The 25,464-nt window shown below is 43.9% G+C and overlaps 1 protein-coding gene across 6 annotated transcripts in view; it reads left to right on the top strand.

The window, feature by feature from the left end:
• Positions 1–25,464, top strand: part of LOC129816610 (diacylglycerol kinase beta-like) — a 158,547-nt gene that overhangs the window by 48,874 nt on the left and 84,209 nt on the right. For 5 of the 6 annotated variants that reach the window (XR_008753582.1, XM_055871305.1, XM_055871306.1 and 2 more), the window contains 10 exons: positions 9,711–9,836; positions 12,292–12,341; positions 15,774–15,848; positions 16,024–16,143; positions 16,368–16,485; positions 21,401–21,489; positions 23,381–23,497; positions 24,230–24,328; positions 24,585–24,692; positions 24,842–24,915. Coding sequence is in view for 5 of the 6 variants with exons in the window: in XM_055871305.1 (XP_055727280.1) it covers positions 9,711–9,836; positions 12,292–12,341; positions 15,774–15,848; positions 16,024–16,143; positions 16,368–16,485; positions 21,401–21,489; positions 23,381–23,497; positions 24,230–24,328; positions 24,585–24,692; positions 24,842–24,915 (976 nt within the window). In the remaining variant the exon portion in view is untranslated. Of the gene's footprint in view, positions 1–5,838; positions 7,692–9,710; positions 9,837–12,291; positions 12,342–15,773; positions 15,849–16,023; positions 16,144–16,367; positions 16,486–21,400; positions 21,490–23,380; positions 23,498–24,229; positions 24,329–24,584; positions 24,693–24,841; positions 24,916–25,464 lie in introns of those variants that run through there. The other variant, XM_055871309.1, reaches the window with a different exon arrangement.

The raw sequence follows: 25,464 nt of genomic DNA, 5'->3' as shown, positions 1-25,464 counted from the left end.
GAATACAGACAATATTTCAGATTTTCTAAGTGTCTTACAGCGAAAACACAATAAATCGTTATATTAGCTTAGCACATAGCAATTAGCAGCCCAGCATTGATTCTAGCCAAAGTGAGCGATAAAAGTCAACATCGCCAAAAGATATTAATTTTTTCACTAACCTTCTCAGAATTCTTCCGATGACACTCCTGTAACATCACATTACAACATGCATATACAGTTTGATCGAAAATGTTTATATTTAGCCACCAAAATCATGGTTAGACAATGTGAAATGTAGACAAGCTGGTAAAGAAAACGTCCTTGCGCCACTTAGACAGTGATCTACTCTTATACATAAATACTCATAAACGTGACTAAAAAATATAGGGTGGACAGGGATTGATAGACAATTTAATTCTTAATACAATTGCGTTATTACATTTTTTAATTTATCCTTACTTTTCAATACAGTTTGCGCCAAGCGAAGCTACGTCAAAAAACATGGCGTCCTAAGCCACTAAAATGTTTCGACAGAAACACGATTTATCATAATAAAAATGTCCTACCTTGAGCTGTTCTTCCATCAGTATCTTGGGCAAAGGATCCTTTCTTGGGAGAAATCGTCTTTTGGTGGAAAGCTGTCCTCTTGCCATGTGGAAATGTCAACTACGTTCGGGATGAACTGAAAAGCGTGCCCAACTTTTCACATCGTTGCAAAAATAAATGTCCCAAAATCGCACTAAACGGATATAAATTGCTATAAAACGCTTTAAATTAACTACTTTGTGATGTTTGTAACTCCTATAACGAGTGAAAAGATGACCGGAGAAATATAACAGGCTAAACTAACGCTTGGAACAGGAGAGGGTCGGTGTCTTCCACGCGCGTTACGCAGCAAGAAAAGACTTGCTAGCTAAAGGTTTTTTTCATTTGTAGGGCCTGTGAACGAGCAATCGAGCCCGTTGGAATCGTCATCACGTAAAGGCATCCAGGGGAAGACGTAAGAAGTGTCCGTATAGTCATAGCAACGACAGAGCCCTTTTAAATGACTTCAGAAAAGTGGCCAACGTTTCTCAAATCTGACTCCATGTCAGGGAAATTGCTGTAGAATGGGCTCTGTTCCACTTAGAGACAAAATTTCAACTCCTATAGAAACTATAGACTGTTTTCTATCCAATAATAATAATAATATGCATATTGTACGATCAAGGATTTTGTGGGAAGCCGTTTAAAAAATTAGCCACATTAGCATAAATAGTCTAAACAGCGCCCCCATCCCCAACAGGTTAATGCAACCGCTGTGTAAGATTTCAAAAAAGCTTTACCGAAAAAGCACACCATGCAATAATCTGAGTACAGCGCTCAGAGACCAAAACAAGCCATACAGATACCCGCCATGTTGTGGAGTCAACAGAAGTCAGAAAGAGCATTACAAATATTCACTTACCTTTGATGATCTTCATCAGAATGCACTCCCAGGAATCCCAGTTCCACAATAAATGTTTGTTTTGTTCACTAAAGTCCATCGTTTATGTCCAAATACCTCCTTTTTGTTCGCGTGTTGAGTTCACAAATCAAAACTCACGACGCGCGGGCAAGTCCAGACGAAAGTTCAGACGAAAAGTTCAAAAAGTTATATTACAGTTCGTAGAAACATGTCAAACGATGTATAGAATCAATCTTTAGGATGTTTTTAACATAAATCTTCAATAATGTTCCAACCAGAGAATTCCTTTGTCTTTAGAATTGCAATGGAACGCAGGTCGCTCTCACGTGAGCGTGCGTGATCAGCTCATGCCACTCTGGCAGACCCCTGACTCAATCAGCTCTCCTTCCCCCCTCCTTCACACTAGCCTCAAACAAGGTTCTAAAGACTGTTGACATCTAGTGGAAGCCTTAGGAAGTGCAATATGACCCCATAGACACTGTATATTCGATTGGCAATGACTTGAAAAATTTGATTTTCCACTTCCTGGTTGGATTTTTTCTCAGGTTTTTGCCTGCCATATGAGTTATGTTATACTCACAGACATCATTCAGTTTTAGAAACTTCAGAGTGTTTTCTATCCAAATCTACTACCGTAATTTCCGGATTATAAGCCGCTACTTTTTCCCACACTTTGAACCTCGTGGCTTATACAATGACGCGGCTATTCATGGATTTTTCCCGCTTTCACAAGATTCATGCTGCCAAAAAACTGAGCACCGTCACATAATGTGACGTAAATTGCGCTCAAACTTCCCATCATTCTGATTACGGTAGTCATTTTGTCATCCTCATCATGGCAAAGGAGATATCGGGAGAAATCCTTCACTAAAACGGGCCGCATGTCACAATGGCGTGTATAAGTGGCAGAGGAAGTCAGGCGCAGGAGAGTCAAAATAGAGTGTAGCATGGAGTACTTTAATAAAAGTTCCAGTAATAAGCTCCATAACACTCACGAAAAAATATAATACAAAATCTGGGTACGAAGACCCATCGCACACTTATACACAAAACACACAACACTTGACAACGAACAATCTCTGACAAACACATGAAGGGAAACAGAGGGTTAAATACACAACAGGTAATGAATGGGATTGACAACAGGTGTGTGGGAAGACAAGACAAAACCAATGGAAAATGAAAAATGGATCGATGATGACTAGAAGACCGGTGAAGTCGACCGCCGAACACCGCCCGGACAAGGAGAGGCAACGACTTCGGCAGAAGTCGTGACATTACCCCCCCCCTGACGCGCGGCTCCAGCAGCGCGTCGACACCGGCCTCGGGGACGACCCGGAGGGCGAGGTGCAGGGCGATCCGGATGGAGGCGGTGGAATTCTTTTAACATAGAAGGATCTAAAACGTCCTCCACCGGAACCCAGCATCTCTCCTCCGGCCCGTACCCCTCCCAGTCCACGAGGTACTGAAGGCCCCTCGCCCGACGTCTCGAATCCAAAATGGATCGAATAGCGTACGCCGGGACCCCCTCGATGTCTAGAGGAGGCGGAGGAACTTCACGCACTTCAGCCTCCTGGAGCGGGCCAGCCACCACCGGCCTGAGGAGAGACACATGGAACGAGAGGTTAATACGGTAATTAATGGGCAGTTGTAATCTATAACATACCTCGTTCACTCTCCTCAGGACTTTAAACGGCCCCACAAACCGCGGACACAGCTTCCGGCAGAGCAGGCGGAGGGGCAGGTTTCGGGTCGAGAGCCAGACCCTGTCCCCTGGTACGAACACCGGGGTCTCACTGCGGCGACGGTCTGCGCCAATTTTCTGGCGCCTTATGGCACGCTGAAGGTGGACGTGGGCTGCCTCCCAAGTTTCCTCAGCGTGCCGAAACCAATTGTCCACCGCAGGAGCTTCGGTCTGACTCTGATGCCAAGGAGCCAGAACCGGCTGATACCCTAATACACATTGAAAAGGGATAAGGTTAGTGGAGGAGTGACGTAGCGAGTTCTGGGCTATCTCTGCCCAGGGCACGAACTTCGCCCACTCCCCTGGCCGGTCCTGACAATAGGACCGCAGAAACCTGCCCACATCCTGGTTAACTCTCTCCACCTGCCCATTACTCTCGGGGTGAAAACCTGAGGTAAGACTAACCGAGATCCCCAGACGTTCCATGAACGCCTTCCAGACCCTTGACGTGAACTGGGGACCCCGATCAGACACTATATCCTCAGGCACCCCATAATGCCGGAAAACATGTGTAAACAGAGCCTCCGCAGTTTGTAAGGCCGTAGGGAGACCGGGCAAAGGGAGAAGACGACAGGACTTAGAGAACCGATCCACAACGACCAGGATCGTGGTGTAACCCTGTGAAGGTGGAAGATCAGTCACAAAATCCACTGACAGGTGCGACCACGGCCGTTGAGGAACGGGTAAAGGTAAAAGCTTACCTCTAGGCAGGTGTCTAGGAGCCTTGCACTGGGCGCACACCGAACAGGAGGAAACATAAATCCTCACGTCCTTAGCTAAAGTGGGCCACCAGTACCTCCCATCAAGACAGCGCATCGTCCGACCTATCCCAGGATGACCAGAGGAGGGTGATGTGTGAGCCCAATAGATCAATCGGTCGCGGACAGCAGACGGAACGTACAGACGACCAGCTGGACACTCAGGAGGAGAGGGCTCTGCACGTGACGCCCGCTCAATGTCCGCGTCCAGCTCCCACACTACTGGCGCCACCAAACACGACTCTGGGAGTATGGGAGTGGGATCCATGGGTCGCTCCTCTGTGTCATACAGCCGAGACAATGCGTCTGCCTTGACGTTCTGGGAGCCTGGTCTGTAAGTAAGCGTAAACACAAAACGAGTGAAAAACATGGCCCACCTTGCCTGGCGAGGATTTAGTCTCTTCGCCTGCCGGATGTACTCCAGATTGCGGTGGTCAGTCCAGATGAGAAAAGGGTGATTAGCCCCCTCAAGCCAATGCCTCCACACCTTCAAGGCTTTTACGACAGCTAACAGCTCTCGGTCCCCCACATCATAGTTACGCTCCGCCGGGCTGAGCTTCTTCGAAAAGAAAGCACAGGGGCGAAGCTTCGGTGGCACACCCGAACGCTGAGAGAGCACTGCTCCTATCCCAGCTTCGGATGCGTCCACCTCTACTATGAATGGCAAAGAGGGATCCGGATGAGCCAACACAGGCGCCGAGGTAAACAGAGCCTTCAGTTTACCAAAAGCCCTATTCGCCTCGGCCGACCACTGCAAGCGCACCGGTCCCCCCTTTAGCAGTGAGGTAATGGGAGCTGCAACCTGACCAAAACCCCGGATAAATCTCCGGTAGTAATTGGCAAACCCTAAAAAACGCTGCACCTCCTTTACCGTGGTTGGAGTCGGCCAATTACGCACGGCTGTAATGCGGTCGCTCTCCATTTCCACTCCTGAAGTGGAAATCTGATGCCCTAGGAAGGAGATGGATTGTTGGAAGAACAAGCATTTCTCAGCCTTGACATATAAATCATGCTCCAACAGGCGACCAAGCACCCTGCGCACCAAGGACACATGCTCAGCGCGTGTAGCAGAGTATATCAAAATATCATCGATATACACCACTACACCCTGCCCGTTCAGGTCCCTGAAGATCTCATCTACAAACGATTGGAAGACTGATGGAGCATTCATCAACCCATATGGCATGACCAGGTACTCATAATGACCTGAGGTGGTGCTAAATGCCGTCTTCCACTCATCACCCCTCCTAATACGCACCAGATTGTACGCACTCCTGAGATCCAATTTTGTGAAGAAGCGGGCCCCGCGCATTGACTCCATTACTGTATTGATCAAAGGTAGCGGGTAACTATATTTTACCGTGATTTTATTAAGGTCTCGATAATCAATGCACGGGCGTAAACCGCCATCCTTCTTCTTCACAAAAAAGAAACTCGAAGAGGCGGGTGAAATGGATGGCTGAATGAACCCCTGACGCAGGGATTCAGAGATATAATTATCCATAGCCACTGTCTCCGCTTGCGACAGAGGATACACGTGACTCCTGGGATATGCAGCGTCTACCAGGAGATCTATCGCACAATCCCCCTGTCGATGGGGTGGTAATTGAGTCGGCTTCTTTTTACAGAAGGCGAGTGCCAAATCGGCATATTCTGGGGGAATGCGCACGGTGGAAACCTGGTCTGGACTTTCCACCGTAGTAGCACCAACGGAAACCCCTACACACCTACCTGAGCACTCTCGCGACCACCCCGTGAGAGCCCTCTGTGGCCAAGAAACAGTGGGGTTATGAGTAGTTAACCAGGGTAGGCCTAACACCACAGAATACGCAGGGGAATCAATAAGGAAAAGACTAATCTTCTCCTTGTGACCCTCCTGCGTTATCATAGACAAAGGTGCGGTGACCTCCCTGATAAACCCTGACCCTATTGGTCGACTATCTAAGGCATGAATAGGGAAAGGCATATCCACAGAAACAATAGGAATCCCTAAACTATAAGCTAAATTTTTATTAATGAAATTCCCAGCCGCGCCTGAATCTACTAGCGCCTTATACTGGGAATGCAGGGAAAAATCCGGAAAGGTGACAGAGACAAACATAAGTGCAGCAGAGGGCTCTGGATGAGTATGGTGCCTACTCACCTGGGGTGATGCCAGAGTGCCCTGCCTGCCTTCTCTATTCCCAGAGGAACCAACCCGGCACCGATCAGCAGTGTGATCTCTGCGATCATAGATGGTGCTCGAGCGGGTACCCCCTCCAGTCTCCCTGCGCACCATCCCTCCCAATTCCATAGGTTCGGGAGAGAGAGTGCGGGAGGATGGAACAACCAGACCCCGATCTAGACGTCCCCGAGTAGCCAGCATGTTGTCCAGCCTGATGGACATATCCACCAGTTGGTCGAAGTTGAGGGTGGTGTCTCTACAGGCCAGCTCCCGACGGACGTCCTCGCGTAGACTACAACGGTAGTGGTCGATCAGGGCCCTGTCGCTACATCCAGCGCCGGCAGCCAAAGTCCTAAACTCCAACGCGAACTCCTGAGCACTCCTCTTCCCCTGCCTCAGATGATAGAGGAGCTCACCTGCTGCTCTGCCTTCGGATGGGTGGTCGAATACCTTCCGGAAATGGCAGATGAGCTCCTCAAAATGGTCCAACGCCTTATCCTCTCCACACACAGCGTTGGCCCACTCCAGGGCTTTCCCGGTAAGGCAGGAGATGAGGGCGAAGCTTTTCTCACGGTCTGTTGGTACTGGAGAGACCGTGGCCAGATACAAGTTCAGTTTTAGGAGAAAACCCTGGCAGCTGGCAGTATCTCCATTGTATCCCGTGGGTAGGGATAACTGGATCCTGTTCTGTTCCGGCGGGGAAAAAACGTTCGAAGGAATTCCAGGGGGTGGTGGAGGTACTGGACACGCTCCCTGTCTCTCCCAGCGGTCCATACTCTGGACAATGCGATCCATGGCAGCGCACAGACTGTCAATCTCCGCCGCGTGTTCCAGGACGCGTTCCTCAACCTCCATTAATGAAGTGCCTCCTCCTGCTGACTTCATTTTTATGGTCAGAGATTCTGTCACAATGGCGTGTATAAGTGGCAGAGGAAGTCAGCCGCAGGAGAGTCAAAATAGAGTGTAGCATGGAGTACTTTAATAAAAGTTCCAGTAATAAGCTCCATAACACTCACGAAAAAATATAATACAAAATCTGGGTACGAAGACCCATCGCACACTTATACACAAAACACACAACACTTGACAACGAACAATCTCTGACAAACACATGAAGGGAAACAGAGGGTTAAATACACAACAGGTAATGAATGGGATTGACAACAGGTGTGTGGGAAGACAAGACAAAACCAATGGAAAATGAAAAATGGATCGATGATGACTAGAAGACCGGTGAAGTCGACCGCCGAACACCGCCCGGACAAGGAGAGGCAACGACTTCGGCAGAAGTCGTGACACCGCATGCGAAGAGCAACTTATGGTGAAGTCTGCCAGTGGGTCCTGACAGCGTGGAGCATTGTCAAAAAAATCCTCTATCATAAACGGGTTTCGAAAGGCAGGACTGCTGCGTGTTGAAGAAGGCAGCATGAGCTCATCGGGGAATTTGCCTCCGGATGAAAGTGACGAGAGCGACAATGAAAACGATCCAACATCGGATAAAGCAATTCTGAGGCTATTCAACTCCGACACCGAAGGAGATGACTTCAGTGGTTTCAGTGCACAGGAGGAGGAAGATAGTGACCAATGACTTTCTTGGTAGGCTACTGTTTACTGCAATTTTTTTTTAAATTTTGTTATAAGCCGTGTTTCGTTTAAAGGCTGTGTAAAGTTCATTTATTTCAATATACCGGTAGGCACCTGCGGCTTATAGACATGTGCGGCTTATTTATGTACAAAATACATATTTTTTTACAAATTCAGTGGGTGCGGCTTATATTCAGGTGCGCTTAATAGTCCGGAAATTACGGTAATAATATGCATATATTAGCAACTGGGCCTAAGTATCAGGCAGTTTACTCTGGGCACCTTATTCATCCAAGCTACTCAATACTGCCCCCAACCATAAGAAGTTTTAACTAGGCAAGTCAGTTAAGAACTACTTCTTATTTACAATGACGGCCTACACCAGCCAAACCTGGACGACGCTGGGCCAATTGTGCGCCGCACTATTGGACACTCAATCACCGCCAGTTGTGATATTTAGGGCATGTGTACTGATAGCTACATCAGCTTTACCAGCTTCACACAGATATGAGATTAATTTAATTTGTTTTACATGTGGCTATCACATCATATCAACATATCAATATCAACATATTAATATCAATATCACCATATCAATATCACAATATCAATATCACCACATCCATATCAATTTCACCATATCAATATCACCATATTAATATCAATATCACCATATCAACATCACCATATCAATATCACCATATTAATATCAATATCACCATATCAACATCACCATATCAATATCACCATATCAATATCACAATATTAATATCACCATATCAATATTACCATATTAATATCACCTTATCAATATCGCCATATCAACATCAACATCACCATATCAACATCACCATATCAATATCACCATATCAATATCAATATCACCATATCAATATCGCCATATCAACATCACCATATCAATAGCACCATATCAACATCGCCATATCAATATCGCCATATCAATATCACAATATTAATATCGCCATATCAATATCACAATATTAATATCACCATGTCAATATCACCATATCAATATCACCACATCCATATCAATTTCACCACATGCATATCAATATCACCATATCAATATCACCTTATCAATATCACCATATTAATATCAATATCACCATATCAACATCGATATCACCATATCAATATCACAATATTAATATCACCATATCAATATTACCATATTAATATCACCATATCAATATCACCATATCAATATCACCACATCAATATCAATATCACAATATTAATATCACCATATCAATATCACCATATTAATATCAATATCACCATATCAACATCACCATATCAACATCACCATATCAATATCACAATGTTAATATCACCTTATCAATATCACCACATCAATATCAATATCACAATATTAATATCACCGTATCAATATCACCACATCAATATCACAATATTAATATCAATATCACCATATCAATCTCACAATATTAATATCACCATATCAATATTACCATATTAATATCACCTTATCAATATCACCACATCAATATCACAATATTAATATCAATGTCACCATATCAATCTCACAATATTAATATCACCATATCAATATTACCATATTAATATCGCCTTATCAATATCACCTTATCAATATCACCATATTAATATCAATATCACCATATCAACATCAATATCACCATATCAATATCACCATATTAATATCAATATCACCATATCAATATCACCATATCAACATCACCATATCAATATCACAATATTAATTTCACCATATCAATATTACCATATTAATGTCACCGTATCAATAGCACCATATTAATATCACCATGTCAATATCAATATCCCATTCTAATATCACCATATGAATATCACCATACCAATATAACCATATTAATATCAATATCACCATATCAATATCACCATATCCATATCACATCACAATTTGCCATGTTGCTTAGTAATGCTCGTGGTCATTGCTGTATGACATCACCGTCTCTCATGGATACGCCATGTTCCATTCCTCTCCAACAGAGAGAATCAGAGGGGAGAAGAAGAGGAGCCCGTCCCCATTACCTTCCCCCCAGGTGGTGTTTCTGAAGGACATTGTGTGTTACCTGTCCCTACTGGAGAGGGGCACACCAGAGGACAAGCTGGAGTGTGAGTTACAGCGTCTAATTACTAGTGTGTAAACAACCAAGGTATTTGAGAGGTCAGTCATGTAGAGTAGTCAAAAGGTGTCACCTAAACTTCTCAGAAAGACATCCTCCCACAATCTGAGTGGATAAGTCAATTCATTAATTCAGGTAGGAAGTAATTTTTCCAGCTCAGTCACCAAATACAGGCGGGCTTTCACACACACGCACACACACACACACATACACACACACCAGTGCCATTTCAGATGAGGGAGGACAATTTTTATTTTTTATGAGCATGGCCTTATTTCTATTACAGTATATTGGATGACTGTCATTCATATTACATTCACCCAGGTAAATGTAACAGCGATAGGTTCAGGCTACTACATGATATTATAATTTCCCCTATACCCATCATGAGGTTGCTACAACCTTGCCTTTGAATGAAAGCTAACCACGTAGGAGCGCACAGGTCGAGAGACAAATTTGATATGACAGACCGTGACACATGGACAGAGTGACATTCAATACCACCTTGCACACTCTTGCCTGCATCTAGCTGATCTAGGGTGTAATCATTAGTCCAACAGTTGCAAACGAGAGTTTCTATTGGACAAATTCAGGTACGTTTATCCCCGTTTTGTTTAAGAAACGTTCTTCAACAGAATCGGCGGAATGAATACATCCTTGATCACACGTAAACACAGTTCACAGTTTCATAGCAGCCACGTTGTATTCCTTCTCGCATCTATGTTATGTGCTCTCCTCCTTTCACCTCTTTCCTTCGCTTGTGGACTTCACAACACATCAGCTGTATGTGACCAGGCGAAAAAACCTTTCCAAGCCAAGCCACTACACACAGCCTACATCGTTGTCACCATATTAGCTAAAGTAACGTCATGGTCAGCATAGCAAATAGAACTAACGCATTTGTAAACCCAGCTACATTCAGTAACGTTACAGTGTACAGTCAGGAAAGCAGTTACACTGGAGGGCCCCGGTGGCAGTACATTTGTAAAACCAAAAGCTTACCTTGACTTGGAAGAGTTCCAGTGTTGTGTGGGATAGTCATAGCCAGCTAGTTAACCTAACATAGCATCCCTCTGTTTGAGCAGGGTGTTTCAGTGGGCTAAACTAGCTAACTGCATTTGCTAGCTAAGTGAAACTGAAAGTACAAACAAACGACAATCTCTATGTCTCTCTTGCTTCTCCTTCATTTAGGAAGAAATTAATTGGTTTAGCTATTTTCTTTCTCTCTTTGAGTCAACTACTCACCACATTTTATGCACTGCAGTGGTATTTAGCTGTAGTTTATGCTTTCAGTACTAGATTCATTCTCTGATCCTTTGATTGGGTGGACAACATGTCAGTTCATGCTGCAAGAGCTCTGATAGACTGGAGGATGTCCTCCGGAAGATGTGATAATTACTGTGTAAGTCTATAGAAGGGGGTGAGAACCATGAGCCTCCTAGGTTTTGTATTGAAGTCAATGTACTCAGAGGAGGACGGAAGCTAGTTGTCCTCTGGCTACATCATGGTGCTACCCTACAGAGTGCTGTTGAGACTATTGCAGACTTTCTTTGCAAAATAGTGTTTTAATCAATTATTTGGTGATGTGATTACATTTAGTATAGTTTTATCTAAAAATGCTACCTTTTTTAATGTTTTTAACATTTAATTTATTACGAAATTCACTGAGGAGGATGGTCCTCCCCTTGCTCCTCTGAGGAGCTTCCACTGACAAACACAAACACAAACACAAACACACACACACACACACACACACACACACACACACACACACACACACACACACACACACACACACACACACACACACACACACACACACACACACACACACACACACACACACACACACACACACACACACACACACACACACACACACACACAGGTTGTGAGCAGTGAGTCAGGAGTTAGACTCCCCTTGGGATTAACTCAGCCTCAGTACCTGTCCTCGTTAGCCCATGGACATCCTAAACCCTGGTGTTTCCAATAGACTTCTTTAGCGTTGGGAGCTATATCCGCACACTCTGACACAGCTAATCTCTGCTAACTGCTTCCGACATCCCAATAAAACAGGAGTACGTGTCACGCTCTATTACATCCCCTGCTCCAACACAGGAGTGGTGTTGCGTCACGCTCTAATACTTCCCCTGCTCCATCACAGGAGTGGTGTTGTGTCACGCTCTAATACTTCCCCTGCTCCAACACAAGAGTGGTGTTGTGCCACGCTCTAATACTTCCCTTGCTCCAACACAGGAGTGGTGTTGTGTCACGCTCAAATACTTCCCCTACTCCAACACAGGAGTGGTGCTGAGTCACACTCTAATACTTCCCCTGCTCTACAGAGGGGTGGTCTGACTGGGAATTCAAGTGGTGCTGACAGACAGGGACTTCAAGACATTACAGCTGAATCATGGGGTCCCTTTTTTCTCGTTCCCCTCCAGTCATGTTCCGGCTGTACGACACAGATGGCAACGGAGTACTGGACAGCTCGGTTAGTGGCCCTCTCTTCTCTTCTCCTCTCTTCTTTTCCCTACTCTTCTCTCCTTTCGTCTGTTCTGTTCTCTCTTCTGCTCTTCCGTTTTAATCTACTCTTTTCTTTCCTTTCTTCTGTTCTCTCCTCTTCTCTTCTCTCCTTTCTTCTGTTCTGTTCTCTCCCCTCTCCTCCCATCTCCTTTCCTCCCTTCTCTTCCCATCCCATCTCCTCTCCTTTCCTCTTCTCTCCTTTCTTCTGTTCTGGTCTCTCCTTTCCTTTCCTCTTCTCTTCTCTCCTTTCTTCTGTTCTGGTCTCTCCTTTCCTTTCCTCTTCTCTTCTCTTCTCCCCTTTCTTCTGTTCTGGTCTCTGCTTTCCTTTCCTCTTCTCTCCTTTCTTCTGTTCTGGTCTCTCCTTTCCTTTCCTCTTCTCTTCTCTCCTTTCTTCTGTTCTGGTCTCTCCTTTCCTTTCCTCTTCTCTTCTCTTCTCCCCTTTCTTCTGTTCTGGTCTCTGCTTTCCTCTTCTCTTCTCTCCTCTCCTTTCTTCTGTTCTGGTCTCTCCTTTCCTTTCCTCTTCTCTTCTCTCCTTTCTTCTGTTCTGGTCTCTCCTTTCCTTTCCTCTTCTCTTCTCTTCTCTCCTTTCTTCTGTTCTGGTCTCTGCTTTCCTTTCCTCTTCTCTTCTCTCCTTTCTTCTGTTCTGGTCTCTGCTTTCCTTTCCTCTTCTCTTCTCTCCTTTCTTCTGTTCTGGTCTCTGCTTTCCTCTTCTCTTCTCTCCTTTCTTCTGTTCTGGTCTCTGCTTTCCTCTTCTCTTCTCTCCTTTCTTCTGTTCTGGTCTCTGCTTTCCTCTTCTCTTCTCTCCTCTCCTTTCTTCTGTTCTGGTCTCTCCTTTCCTCTTCTCTTCTCTCCTTTCTTCTGTTCTGGTCTCTGCTTTACTCTTCTCCTCTCCTCTCCTCACAGCTCCTCTCCTCTCCTCTCCTCTCCTCACAGCTCCTCTCTTCTCCTCTCATACAGTGCTCAGTGCAATTAGAACAACCCTGTTACAATACATCCTTATTTCCTCTGAACTGCACTGCTTCATTCTTAGATCCTTCAACAGTATACCGAGTCGATATGCAGGGGTATGAGGTAATTGAAGTAGAAATGTACATTCACTACCGGTACAAAGTTTTAGAACACCTTCTCATTCAAGGGTTTTCTTTATTTGACTATTTTCTACATTGTTGAATAATAGTGAAGACATCAACACTATGAAATAATACATATGCAATCATGTAGTAACTGAAAAAGTGTTAATATTTTATATTTGAGATTCTTAGGATGATATCAGAGGATACTGTCATCATAGAATGATGTGGATGATATCAGAGGATACTGTCATCATAGGGTGATGTGGATGTGGATGATATCAGAGGATACTGTCATCATAGAATGATGTGGATGATATCAGAGGATACTGTCATCATAGAATGATGTGGATGATATCAGAGGATACTGTCATCATAGAATGATGTGGATGATATCAGAGGATACTGTCATCATAGGGTGATGTGGATGTGGATGATATCAGAGGATACTGTCATCATAGAATGATGTGGATGATATCAGAGGATACTGTCATCATAGAATGATGTGGATGATATCAGAGGATACTGTCATCATAGAATGATGTGGATGATATCAGAGGATACTGTCATCATAGAATGATGTGGATGATATCAGAGGATACTGTCATCATAGAATGATGTGGATGTGGATGATATCAGAGGATACTGTCATCATAGAATGATGTGGATGATATCAGAGGATACTGTCATCATATGGTGATGTGGATGTGGATGATATCAGAGGATACTGTCATCATAGAATGATGTGGATGATATCAGAGGATACTGTCATCATAGAATGATGTGGATGATATCAGAGGATACTGTCATCATAGAATGATGTGGATGATATCAGAGGATACTGTCATCATAGAATGATGTGGATGATATCAGAGGATACTGTCATCATAGGGTGATGTGGATGTGGATGATATCAGAGGATACTGTCATCATAGAATGATGTGGATGATATCAGAGGATACTGTCATCATAGAATGATGTGGATGATATCAGAGGATACTGTCATCATATGGTGATGTGGATGTGGATGATATCAGAGGATACTGTCATCATAGAATGATGTGGATGTGGATGATATCAGAGGATACTGTCATCATAGAATGATGTGGATGATATCAGAGGATACTGTCATCATAGAATGATGTGGATGATATCAGAGGATACTGTCATCATAGAATGATGTGGATGATATCAGAGGATACTGTCATCATAGAATGATGTGGATGATATCAGAGGATACTGTCATCATAGAATGATGTGGATGATATCAGAGGATACTGTCATCATAGAATGATGTGGATGATATCAGAGGATACTGTCATCATAGAATGATGTGGATGATATCAGAGGATACTGTCATCATATGGTGATGTGGATGTGGATGATATCAGAGGATACTGTCATCATAGAATGATGTGGATGTGGATGATATCAGAGGATACTGTCATCATAGAATGATGTGGATGATATCAGAGGATACTGTCATCATAGAATGATGTGGATGATATCAGAGGATACTGTCATCATATGGTGATGTGGATGTGGATGATATCAGAGGATACTGTCATCATAGAATGATGTGGATGATATCAGAGGATACTGTCATCATAGAATGATGTGGATGATATCAGAGGATACTGCCATCATAGAATGATGTGGATGATATCAGAGGATACTGTCATCATAGAATGATGTGGATGATATCAGAGGATACTGTCATCATAGAATGATGTGGATGATATCAGAGGATACTGCCATCATAGAATGATGTGGATGATATCAGAGGATACTGTCATCATAGAATGATGTGGATGATATCAGAGGATACTGTCATCATAGAATGATGTGGATGATATCAGAGGATACTGTCATCATAGAATGATGTGGATGATATCAGAGGATACTGTCATCATAGAATGATGTGGATGATATCAGAGGATACTGTCATCATAGAATGATGTGGATGATATCAGAGGATACTGTCATCATAGAATGATGTGGATGATATCAGAGGATACTGCCATCATAGAATGATGTGGATGATATCAGAGGATACTGTCATCATAGAATGATGTGGATGTGGATGATATCAGAGGATACTGTGGTCTGACTAATTTGTTTTCAAGGACACTCCCTATGATCTTCTTGGGCATGCCAAAATGTGGAGGATTTTTTAATTTTCTAAACGGAGAACATATGTGATCGTCTCTGTCAGTCTCTTGGTAGTAATGTCTGTGGATGTGTGGATGCGTTCATTTGTTATCAAGAAGGCAGCCACAGTGATGTTGTTGTTGTTGTGGTATAATGTTTATCTCGCTTGCTGGGTGTAGGAACTGGACCGCATCATCAATCAGATGGTCCACGTGGCAGAGTACCTGGAATGGGACTCTGCAGAGCTGCGACCGGTAAGGATGCACACAGCCTTGTGTGTCTTGTTTCCCCTGTTCCCAATGTATTGTGGCGACCTGAAAAGACTAGCTTAACGACAGTGACAAAGAAATGTTGGATCATTACAGTATTATAATTTGACAAGAATTTACTGGACTCACCCTCTGTACTCCCCCTCTCCCTGTGTTCTAGATCCTGAAGGAGATGATGGAAGAGATAGACTATGACCGGGACGGAACAGTCACTCTGGAGGAGTGGATCAGAGGAGGCCTCACCACCATCCCTCTGCTGGTCCTGCTGGGCATGGAGACGGTGAGGGAGGGTGCATGTGTGTGTGTGTGTGTGATATTATTTGATAACGGATGCCGTATAGCAGACACTTTTATCCAAAGTGCATACATTTTAGTAAATGTATATGATCCCTGTGGGAAGAGAGATAAAGTATGTGTCTGCGTGCGTTTGGAGTGTCAGTTCCACAAAATCAATTCAGAAAGATTGATATCTTTCTCTTTCTCTTTCTCTTTCTCTTCCTGTAGAATGTTCAGGAAGATGGTCAGCATGTGTGGAAACTGAAGCACTTCAACAAGCCAGCCTACTGTAACTACTGCCACACCATGCTGCTGGGAGTTCGCAAGCAGGGCCTCTGCTGCTCCAGTGAGTGTGTGTGTGTGGCCCTTAGTTCTACTGTCTCTTTGTCTCATTAAAGAGATACTTCAAGATTTTGGCAGAGTCAGATGAACTCGTGGGTACCATTTTTATGTCTCTGCGTCCAGTATGAAGGAAGTTAGGTCAGGTAGTTTCAGGAGCCAATGCTAACTTGCGTTAACGCAATGACTGGAAGTCTATGGTATCTGCAGATACCAGGGTGCGAATTATGGGAGAGCAGGAGGGGCTCAGCTCCCCTGAATGAGACATTAGCTCCCCTCAATGCAACAAAAGTCAAACTTTGAGGGGGTCTCTAAATAATACTAACTTAATTATTCACCTATTTGTTTAAAATGCAGTGGTAAATCTGTTTTACAATGGTAAATATGAAAATAAATGCTTGAAAGGAACACCCCAACCTCTCTGTCATGGTTTAAACCATTTATTTATATGTGATTGCACAAATTGTCTCCCTGTTCACTGTGCTGTCCACTCAGTAGTGCTAAATTTAGCCACAACTGAGCTCCTTTAAATACATTTACATTGTACTAGTTAATTTTCACAATTTGTTTGCCATGTGCCCTTGATAAAAATAGCCTTTACCACCGTTTTGGCCCCAGTCAGGTTCTCTGGCAGGTTCACGAACCTGCAAGTTAGCCCCCCCCCACCAGACAATATGTCTGTGAAACTGTATTTTCTTAGTATTATGAATTAATTGTGTTTTTTTAGGTAGCATTTCGTAGTGTGACTGATTTTACTAAATGCATTAGTACTTATTATTATTATTATTATTAGTACTGCATTAGTACAAAGTTAGAGGTCCGCTATTTGATAGATTCCCCCACTCCCCCTACCTCGGGCTTCCAGTGGGGAGACCTGAGGTCAACCTACCCCCGCCCCACTCCGCATCTCGTACTGAGTGGTTAGACCTTCCCAGGCAGTAGCCTGCCTAGCTCACAAACTAGAATCAGGGCTCCCACTCCGACAAGGTTAATTGACCCACAGTCCCACACGGTGACATGATATCATTGACGTAATGTGCAAATGAGCGATAGAAAACCGGTTGCGCAAATGTCACCATTCCAAATTTTTTGGTGCGGGAGCCCCGTGCCGCCCCCGAAAAGATGCTGCCCTGGGCGGCTGCCCATGTCGCCTATACCTAAATCTGCCACTGGGCTGGGGGCATAATAACTAAACGCTGCCTCTCCATGCCTCTTGGTCCTAGGCTTTGGGATAGTAAAAAGGCCAGTGCCAGAGGACCTGAGGGACCTACTAGGTACATAACTTAAAAGCATGTCTAACATGTATTGTGGTGCACAATTGTGAATTGAGATAAAAACCAATAGAAGAATCTTAAAATGTATTCTAAAGCTCACAGGCAGCCAGTGCAGAGACATTAAAACCGGTGTATTGTGAGCTCTCTGTCTGGTCTTGGTCAGTACCCACGCTGCAGCATTCTGTATGTTTTGCAGTTGACCAATGGCTTTCTTGCGTAGACCAAACAGGAGAGCATTACAGTAGTCAAGCCTGCTTGTAATTAAAGCATGGATGAGTCTCTCTGTATCAGCCTGAGAGAGAAACGGCCACACCTTGGCAATGTTTCTCAGGTGGTAAAAATATATTTTGGTCACATTCCTATTATGTGATTTGAAATTTAGCTCAGAATCTAAAATAACACCTAGTTTTTTTAACCTGGTGTTTTATCTTTATTGCCCGTGAATTAAAATGTGCGGCTAGATTCTCTCTCTGTGCTTTGGCTCCAACAATAAGTACCTCGGTCTTGTCTTAATTTAGCTGGAAGAAGTTGTGAGCCATCCATGTATTTAAATCACTAATACAGTCTAATAATTTATCAGTGGAGCAATAATCCTCTGGTGACACAGAAATGTAAAGTTATGTATCGTCTGTATAGCAGTGAAAATCAATGCTGTGCCTTCTGATAACGCTGCCAAGGGGTAACATATATAAACGGAACAATACCGGACCCAAAATCGAACCTTGTGGAACGTCACATGTGATGTGTATTTTCTCTGAGTTATGTTCACCAAGTGTGACAAAAAATTCTCAACTGGTCCTAAACCAATTTAGAACTAGACCGGAGAGGCCAACCAACCTCTCCAGTCTGTCCAGAAGGACATCATGGTTGACAGTGTCGAATGCAGCACTTAAAAATCTAAGGCTGTCTCTGGGCACGAAAACCAAATTGGATTTTTTACAGTTAAGAAAACTATTTCTCCAGAATTCTGCTTCAGAATGGAAGGTTGGACATTGGTTGATAGTCACTAAGAGCAGAAGAATCTAGATGACTTTTCTTCAGAAAGCGTTTCCCCATAGCAGTTTTTAGTGCAGTGGAGTGCAGGGTGTGATTAACAATAGCTTGCACTTCTTCAGATATGCAATTAAAAACTGTTTTGAAGAATGTGGTGGGGATAGGATCGAGAAAGCAGGGAGAAGGCTTAAGTGGTGATATCACTTTCCTGAGCATGTCTGTGTCAACCAGGGGAAATTAATGAGTAGTGCCTTTGCGTGGTGGGCTAGGGCACATATCATCAAACTTCTCATCATGCTTGACTGATACATTGTAGCCTAGTCTAGTAAATTGACTGCACGTGTTAGGATGACCATCCCGTTTTTTCAGGTATAGTTTCAGACCTATTGCAGGTGTCTTTACTTTTTAAGATGCAAATAAATTCAATTTGTCAGTAAGACGCATGAATTAATGTAGGCGTAATCAATGGCAATCCCCTAATGTCATTTGCCATCCTTTTGGGGTTTTGTAAACAGATGTCCATTCATCATGCTGCTCAAGTGTACATCCACTGCACTATTTTAGTTATTTTGGAGTCGATGAACACGCACTGGTAGTAGCGATATGTTTGACAATCAAATAAAAGCTTCATGACTGGTTGTGTTCATGCCAAAATAAATGGTAACTCATTTTTACCCTCTAGTTTCATATATATTAATAGGCTCACACATTTATTTCCAATAGAGACCCCCTTCGAATGTCACGTGTAATTCGCACTCTGGCAGATAACATAGACTTCCGGTCATTGTTCTAATTGTGCTAGCGCTAGTTAGCAACTACAGTTGAAGTCGGAAGTTTACATACACCTTAGCCAAATACATTTAAACTCAGTTTTTCACAATTCCTGACATTTAATCATAGTCAAAATTCCCTGTCTTCGGTTAGTTAGGATCACCACTTTATTTTAAGAATGTGAAATGTCAGAATAATAGTAGAGAGAATGATTTATTTCAGCTTTTATTTCTTTCATCACATTCCCAGTGGGTCAGAAGTTTACATACACTCAATTAGTATTTGGTAGCATTGTCTTTAAATTGTTTAACTTAGGTCAAACGTTTCGGGTAGCCTTCAGGGCTTCAGGGCTTTGTGATGGCCACTCCAATACCTTGACTTTGTTGTCATTAAGCCATTTTGCCACAACTTTGGAAGTATGCTTGGAGTCATTGTTCATTTGGGAGACCCATTTGCGACCAAGCTTGAACTTCCTGACTGATGTCTTGAGATGTTGCTTCAATATATCCACATATTTTCCTCCTCATGATGCCACCTATTTTGTGAAGTGCACCAGTCCCTCCTGCAGCAAAGCACCCCCACAACATGATGCTGCCACCCCCGTGCTTCAGGGTTGGGATGGTGTTCTTTGGCTTGCAAGCCTCCCCCTTTTACCTCCAAACATACCGATGGTCATTATGGCCAAACAGTTCTATTTTTGTTTCATCAGACCAGAGGACATTTCTCCAAAAAGTACAATCTTTGTCCCCATGTGCAGTTGCAAACCGTAGTCTGGCTTTTTTATTGCAGTTTTGGAGCAGTGGCTTCTTCCTTGCTGAGCGGCCTTTCAGGTTATGTTAATATAGGACTCGTTTTACTGTGGATATAGATACTTTTGTACCTGTTTCCTCCAGCATCTTCACAAGGTCCTTTGCTGTTGTTCTGGGATTGATTTGCACTTTTCGCACCAAAGTACCTTAATCTCTAGGAGGCAGAACGCGTCTCCTTCCTGAGCGGTATGACGGCTGCGTGGTCCCATGGTGTTTATACTTGCGTATTATTGTTTGTACAGATGAACGTGGTACCTTCAGGTGTTTGGAAATTGCTCCCAAGGATGAACCAGACTTGTGGAGGTCTACAATTTATTTTCTGAGATCTTGGCTGATTTCTTTTGATTTTCCCATGATGTCAAGCGAAGAGGCACTGAGTTTGAAGGTAGGCCTTGAAATACATCCACAGGTTCACCTCAAATTCACTCAAATGATGTCAATTAGCTTCTATCAGAAGCTTCTAAAGCCATGACATAATTTTCTGGAATTTTCCAAGCTGTTTAAAGGCACAGTCAATTTAGTGTATGTAAACTGGAATTGTGATACAGTGAATTATAAGTGAAATAATCTGTACGTAAACAATTGTTGGAAAATTTACTTGTGTCATGCACAAAGTAGATGTCCTAACCGACTTGCCAAAACTATAGTTTGTTAACAAGAAATTTGTGGAGTGGTTGAAAAACGAGTTTTAATGACTCCAACCTAAGTGTATGTAAACTTCCGACTTCAACTGTACCTTCAAAAGGCACTGAGAGACTCCGGGGAAGTAGATAAAGGGCCTCATTGCCAAAATTACCGAAGTATCCCTTTAAGTCCCTCTTTGTGTCCCTGTTTGGCCTTCACAGCTCCATTCTCTGTTTCTCTCTTCCTGCCTTTCAGTTCTTCTCTCTCTCTTTCAACCAGATGTTTATATTCTGTGAATAATAAACATGATTGCATTACTTATTAATGATCTATTATCAAGGATAATGCTATCGCTTGGTCATTTTATTACATGATTCAATGAAAGGGTTGGTGTTGCTACTCATTGTTCATCCACTGGTGAACTGTCTCTCTCTGAACCTCTGTGTTTCAGTATGCAAGTACACAGTCCATGAACGCTGTGTGTCCAAAGACATTTCTGCATGCATCAGCACCTACGCCAAGTCCCGCAGACACACCAATGTGAGTACACAACTACACACACAAAACACACACAAAAACACACCAGCACACACATGTAACAGTATAACTTTAAACCATCCCCTCGCCCCGACACAGGCGCGAACCAGGGACCCTCTGCACACATCAACAACAGTCACCCACGAAGCGTCGTTACCCATCGCTCCACAAAAGCCACGGCCCTTGCAGAGCAAGGTGCAACACTACTTCTAGGTTTCAGAGCAAGTGACGTAACTGATTGAAACGCTAGTAGCGCGTACCCGCTAACTAGCTAGCCATTTCACATCCGTTACACTCACCCCCCTTTCAACCTCCTCCTTTTCCGCAGCAACCAGTGATCCGGGTCAACAGCATCAATCTAACAGTATAACTTTACGTCGTCCCCTCGCCCCGACACGGGCGCGAACCAGGGACCCTCTGCACACATCAACAACTGACACCCACGAAGTGTCGTTACCCATCGCTCCACAAAAGCCGCTGCCCTTGCAGAGCAAGGTGCAACACTACTTCTAGGTTTCAGAGCAAGTGACGTAACTGATTGAAACCCTAGTAGCGCGTACCCGCTAACTAGCTAGCCATTTCACATCCGTTACACGCACACGTTTATTTTATTTTACTATTCTTGTGGGGACCAAACAGTTGAGTCCCATTCAGAATCCTATTTTCACTAAACCTTAATTCCTAACCCTAATTGCAGCCCTAAACCTAACCCCTAAGCCTAAAATAGCCTTTTTCCTTGTGAGGACTGGCGAAATGTCCCCACTTTTTTCCCACTTGTTTTACAACCCTTGTGAGGACCTCTAGTGTCTCAGCAACATCTGACTAATGTTGCTGAGCAACCTGAATCGTCAGGAGCAGAAGGGTCATGGGAGCAGGGATTCTCTCTCTCTCTCTCTCTCTCTCTCTCTCTCTCTCTCTCTCTCTCTCTCTCTCTCTCTCTCTCTCTCTCTCTCTCTCTCTCTCTCTCTCTCTCTCTCTCTCTCTCTCTCTCTCTCACACACACACACACACACACACACACACACACACACACACACACACACAGGCTCATGGGTGCAGAGAGATCATGCAGTGCTACTAATGTTGTTAACTGCGTCTCTATATTTAACCCCTAATGTAATTAGACACCTTCTGGAATGATCTCGCAGACTTGGAGTTGTCCCTCTAAGACCTTCTTTTTCTCTCCAGATGGAATTCTACTCTGTTTCAGCTCCACTTCACTTTTTCAAGTCTGGTTCAATAACAGAAGATGCCTTTTAGATGGTCTCTTATTTTTGTAAATATCTGGCACAAAATATAGCATGTTTAGCACTGGATTAATGTTGTAACTTCCTTTAAATCATGATTGTTGTCTCTCTCTCCCCTCCTCCCTCTCTCTCTCCCTTCCTCCCTCTCTCTCTCCCTTCCCCTCTCTCTCTCTCTCTCTCTCTCTCTCTCTCTCTCTCTCTCTCTCTCTCTCTCTCTCTCTCTCTCTCTCTCTCTCTCTGTCTCTCTCTCTCTCTCTCCCTTCCTGCCTCTCTCCCTTCCTGCCTCTCTCCCTACCTGCCTCTCTCCCTTCCTGCCTCTCTCCCTTCCTGCCTCTCTCCCTTCCTGCCTCTCTCCCTTCTTGCCTCTCTCCCTTCCTGCCTCTCTCCCTTCCTGCCTCTCTCCCTTCTTGCCTCTCTCCCTTCTTGCCTCTCTCCCTTCCTGCCTCTCTCCCTTCCTGCCTCTCTCCCTTCCTGCTTCTCTTCCTTCCTGCCTCTCCCTCTCTTCCTTCCTGCCTCTCTCCCTTCCTGCCTCTCCCTCTCTCCCTTCCTGCCTCTCTCCCTTCCTGCTTCTCTTCCTTCCTGCCTCTCCCTCTCTTCCTTCCTGCCTCTCTCCTTTCCTGCCTCTCTCCATTCCTGCCTCTCTCCAGGCCATGCAGCATGTCTGGATGGAGGGAAACTCTCCCACTAAGTGTGACCGCTGTCACAGAAGTATCAAGTGCTACCAGGGATTAACGGGCCTACACTGTGTGTGGTGTCAGATCACTGTGAGTAGTACACACCTCCCTGTACTGGAGAACTCCTGATATAGTTACAATGTTTTGGTTCATTAGTGCCTCATGTCAAGTGCCTTCGCTAGTATCAAGTGCTTCAAAAGTCTTCTGCTAATAAAAATGGTCTTGCCTAGCTGACTTGCCTAGTTAAATAAAGGCTAAATAAAATAAAAAACATAAATGGTCCTGAAGAAATTCACAGCGATAGTTTGTAATCAACCTATTATTTTTCACATTTTTACTTTACCTGAGATATCCTCTAGATGTCACCATTTACCTTTAAATGTTAAATAATATATAATGAACACTCAAACTGTGATTCATCAAACCACCCTTAAGTGGAGTTCAAAGAGCATGTTAGGATTGTCAATTTAGCTTAGTGATGTTCTCATCCCTTTAGCATCACTGCAGGCATTCATTCTCAGTCTTTTAAGCAGCTACTGTACTCTTTACATGAATCAGACTTTGGCATGAACCAGGGGAAAAAGGATATATTCCTATAGCAGTTTATGTATTATTAGCTTCAAGCATTTATGGGGCTTTTGAGTGAAGTGTTTTGAATAACATCTGCCACTGTGTCAAATGACTTGTGTGAATATATCTTTTGGTATTCCTTTCCACTCTCCTTCTCCTCCTCTCATTTTCCTCCGCTCCTTTCTTCCCTCCATTCTCCTTATCTTAAATAAAGGTTAAATAAAATAAATAAAAATCTTCCTTCCTGATCAGCTCCACAATAAGTGTGCGTCCAACATGAAGCCGGAGTGTGATGGAGGAGCCCTTAGAGACCACACTCTACTCCCCTCCTACATCTGCCCTGTCGTCCTGGTGAGATCACATGAAATCAATCACACTCTGAATCTCCTTATTATTTCTCCAATACTTTCAATACTGAAAAACACTAACACCCCCTTGAGATATAATTATAGGTCCATAAAGGTATACACTTGCCCCATTTCTCTGTAACAATTCATAAATTCATAAACAAATGTATCTTTGTCTATGTCTGTCTGTCCGTCCATCCTTCTGTCTGTCTGTCCGTACGTCTGTCCGTCCGTCTATCTGTCCATCTGTCTGTCTGCAGGACCGTCATTCTGTTGTGAAGCGGGGTGAAGGGGACTCCCCGCCCAACAGCAGCCCTGACAACATGAGTCAGAGCTTGAAATTCACAGGAGACGGACAAGCACTGCAGGTGAGTAAATCAAGCCCAGAGCATCTTCAGTGGTTAAAGCCTTGGAGTATGTTGTGTTTGCTGATGGCAGGTTAAAGTGTGTGCTGTGTTTGCATGGGTATACACTACTCTACAGTATCTCATTATCCTGTCTCTGATCTCCTGTTCAGATCACTCCTCTCCCAGGTACACATCCCCTCCTGGTCCTGGTCAACCCGAAGAGTGGAGGGAGACAGGGGGAGCGGTAAGTCACAGTGTCTGATATTATTAATGGATTGAAACACTCCTGCAATATACACTAGTATGTGGACACCTGCTTCCATTCAGCCTCAAGAGCATTAGTGAGGTCGGGCACTGATGTTGGGCGAATAGGCCTGGCTCGCAGTTAACATTCCAATTTATCCCAAAGGTGTTTGATGGGGTTGAGGTCAAGTCTCTGTGCAGGCCAGTCAAGTTCTTCCACACCAATCTTGACAAACCATTTCTGTATGGACCTCGCTTTGTGTACGGGGGCATTTTAATGCTGAAAGAGGAAAGGACCTTCCCCAAACTGTTGCCACAAAGTTGGAAGCACAGAATCATCTAGAATGTCATTGTATTCTGTAGCATTAAGATGTCCCTTCACTGGAACTAAGGGGCCCGAACCATGAAAAATAGCCTCAGACCATTATTCCTCCTCCAACAAACTTTACAGTTGGCACTATGCTTTCGGGCAGGCAGCATTCTCCTGGCATCCGCCAAACCCAGATTCATCCGTTGGACTGCCAGATGGTGAAGCGTGATTCATCACTCC

Source organism: Salvelinus fontinalis, chromosome 19 (genome assembly GCF_029448725.1).
Source record: "Salvelinus fontinalis isolate EN_2023a chromosome 19, ASM2944872v1, whole genome shotgun sequence".
Lineage (NCBI taxonomy): Eukaryota > Metazoa > Chordata > Actinopteri > Salmoniformes > Salmonidae > Salvelinus > Salvelinus fontinalis.
Note: the sequence above shows the minus strand (reverse complement) of the source record. Positions and strands in the feature narration are given on the sequence as shown.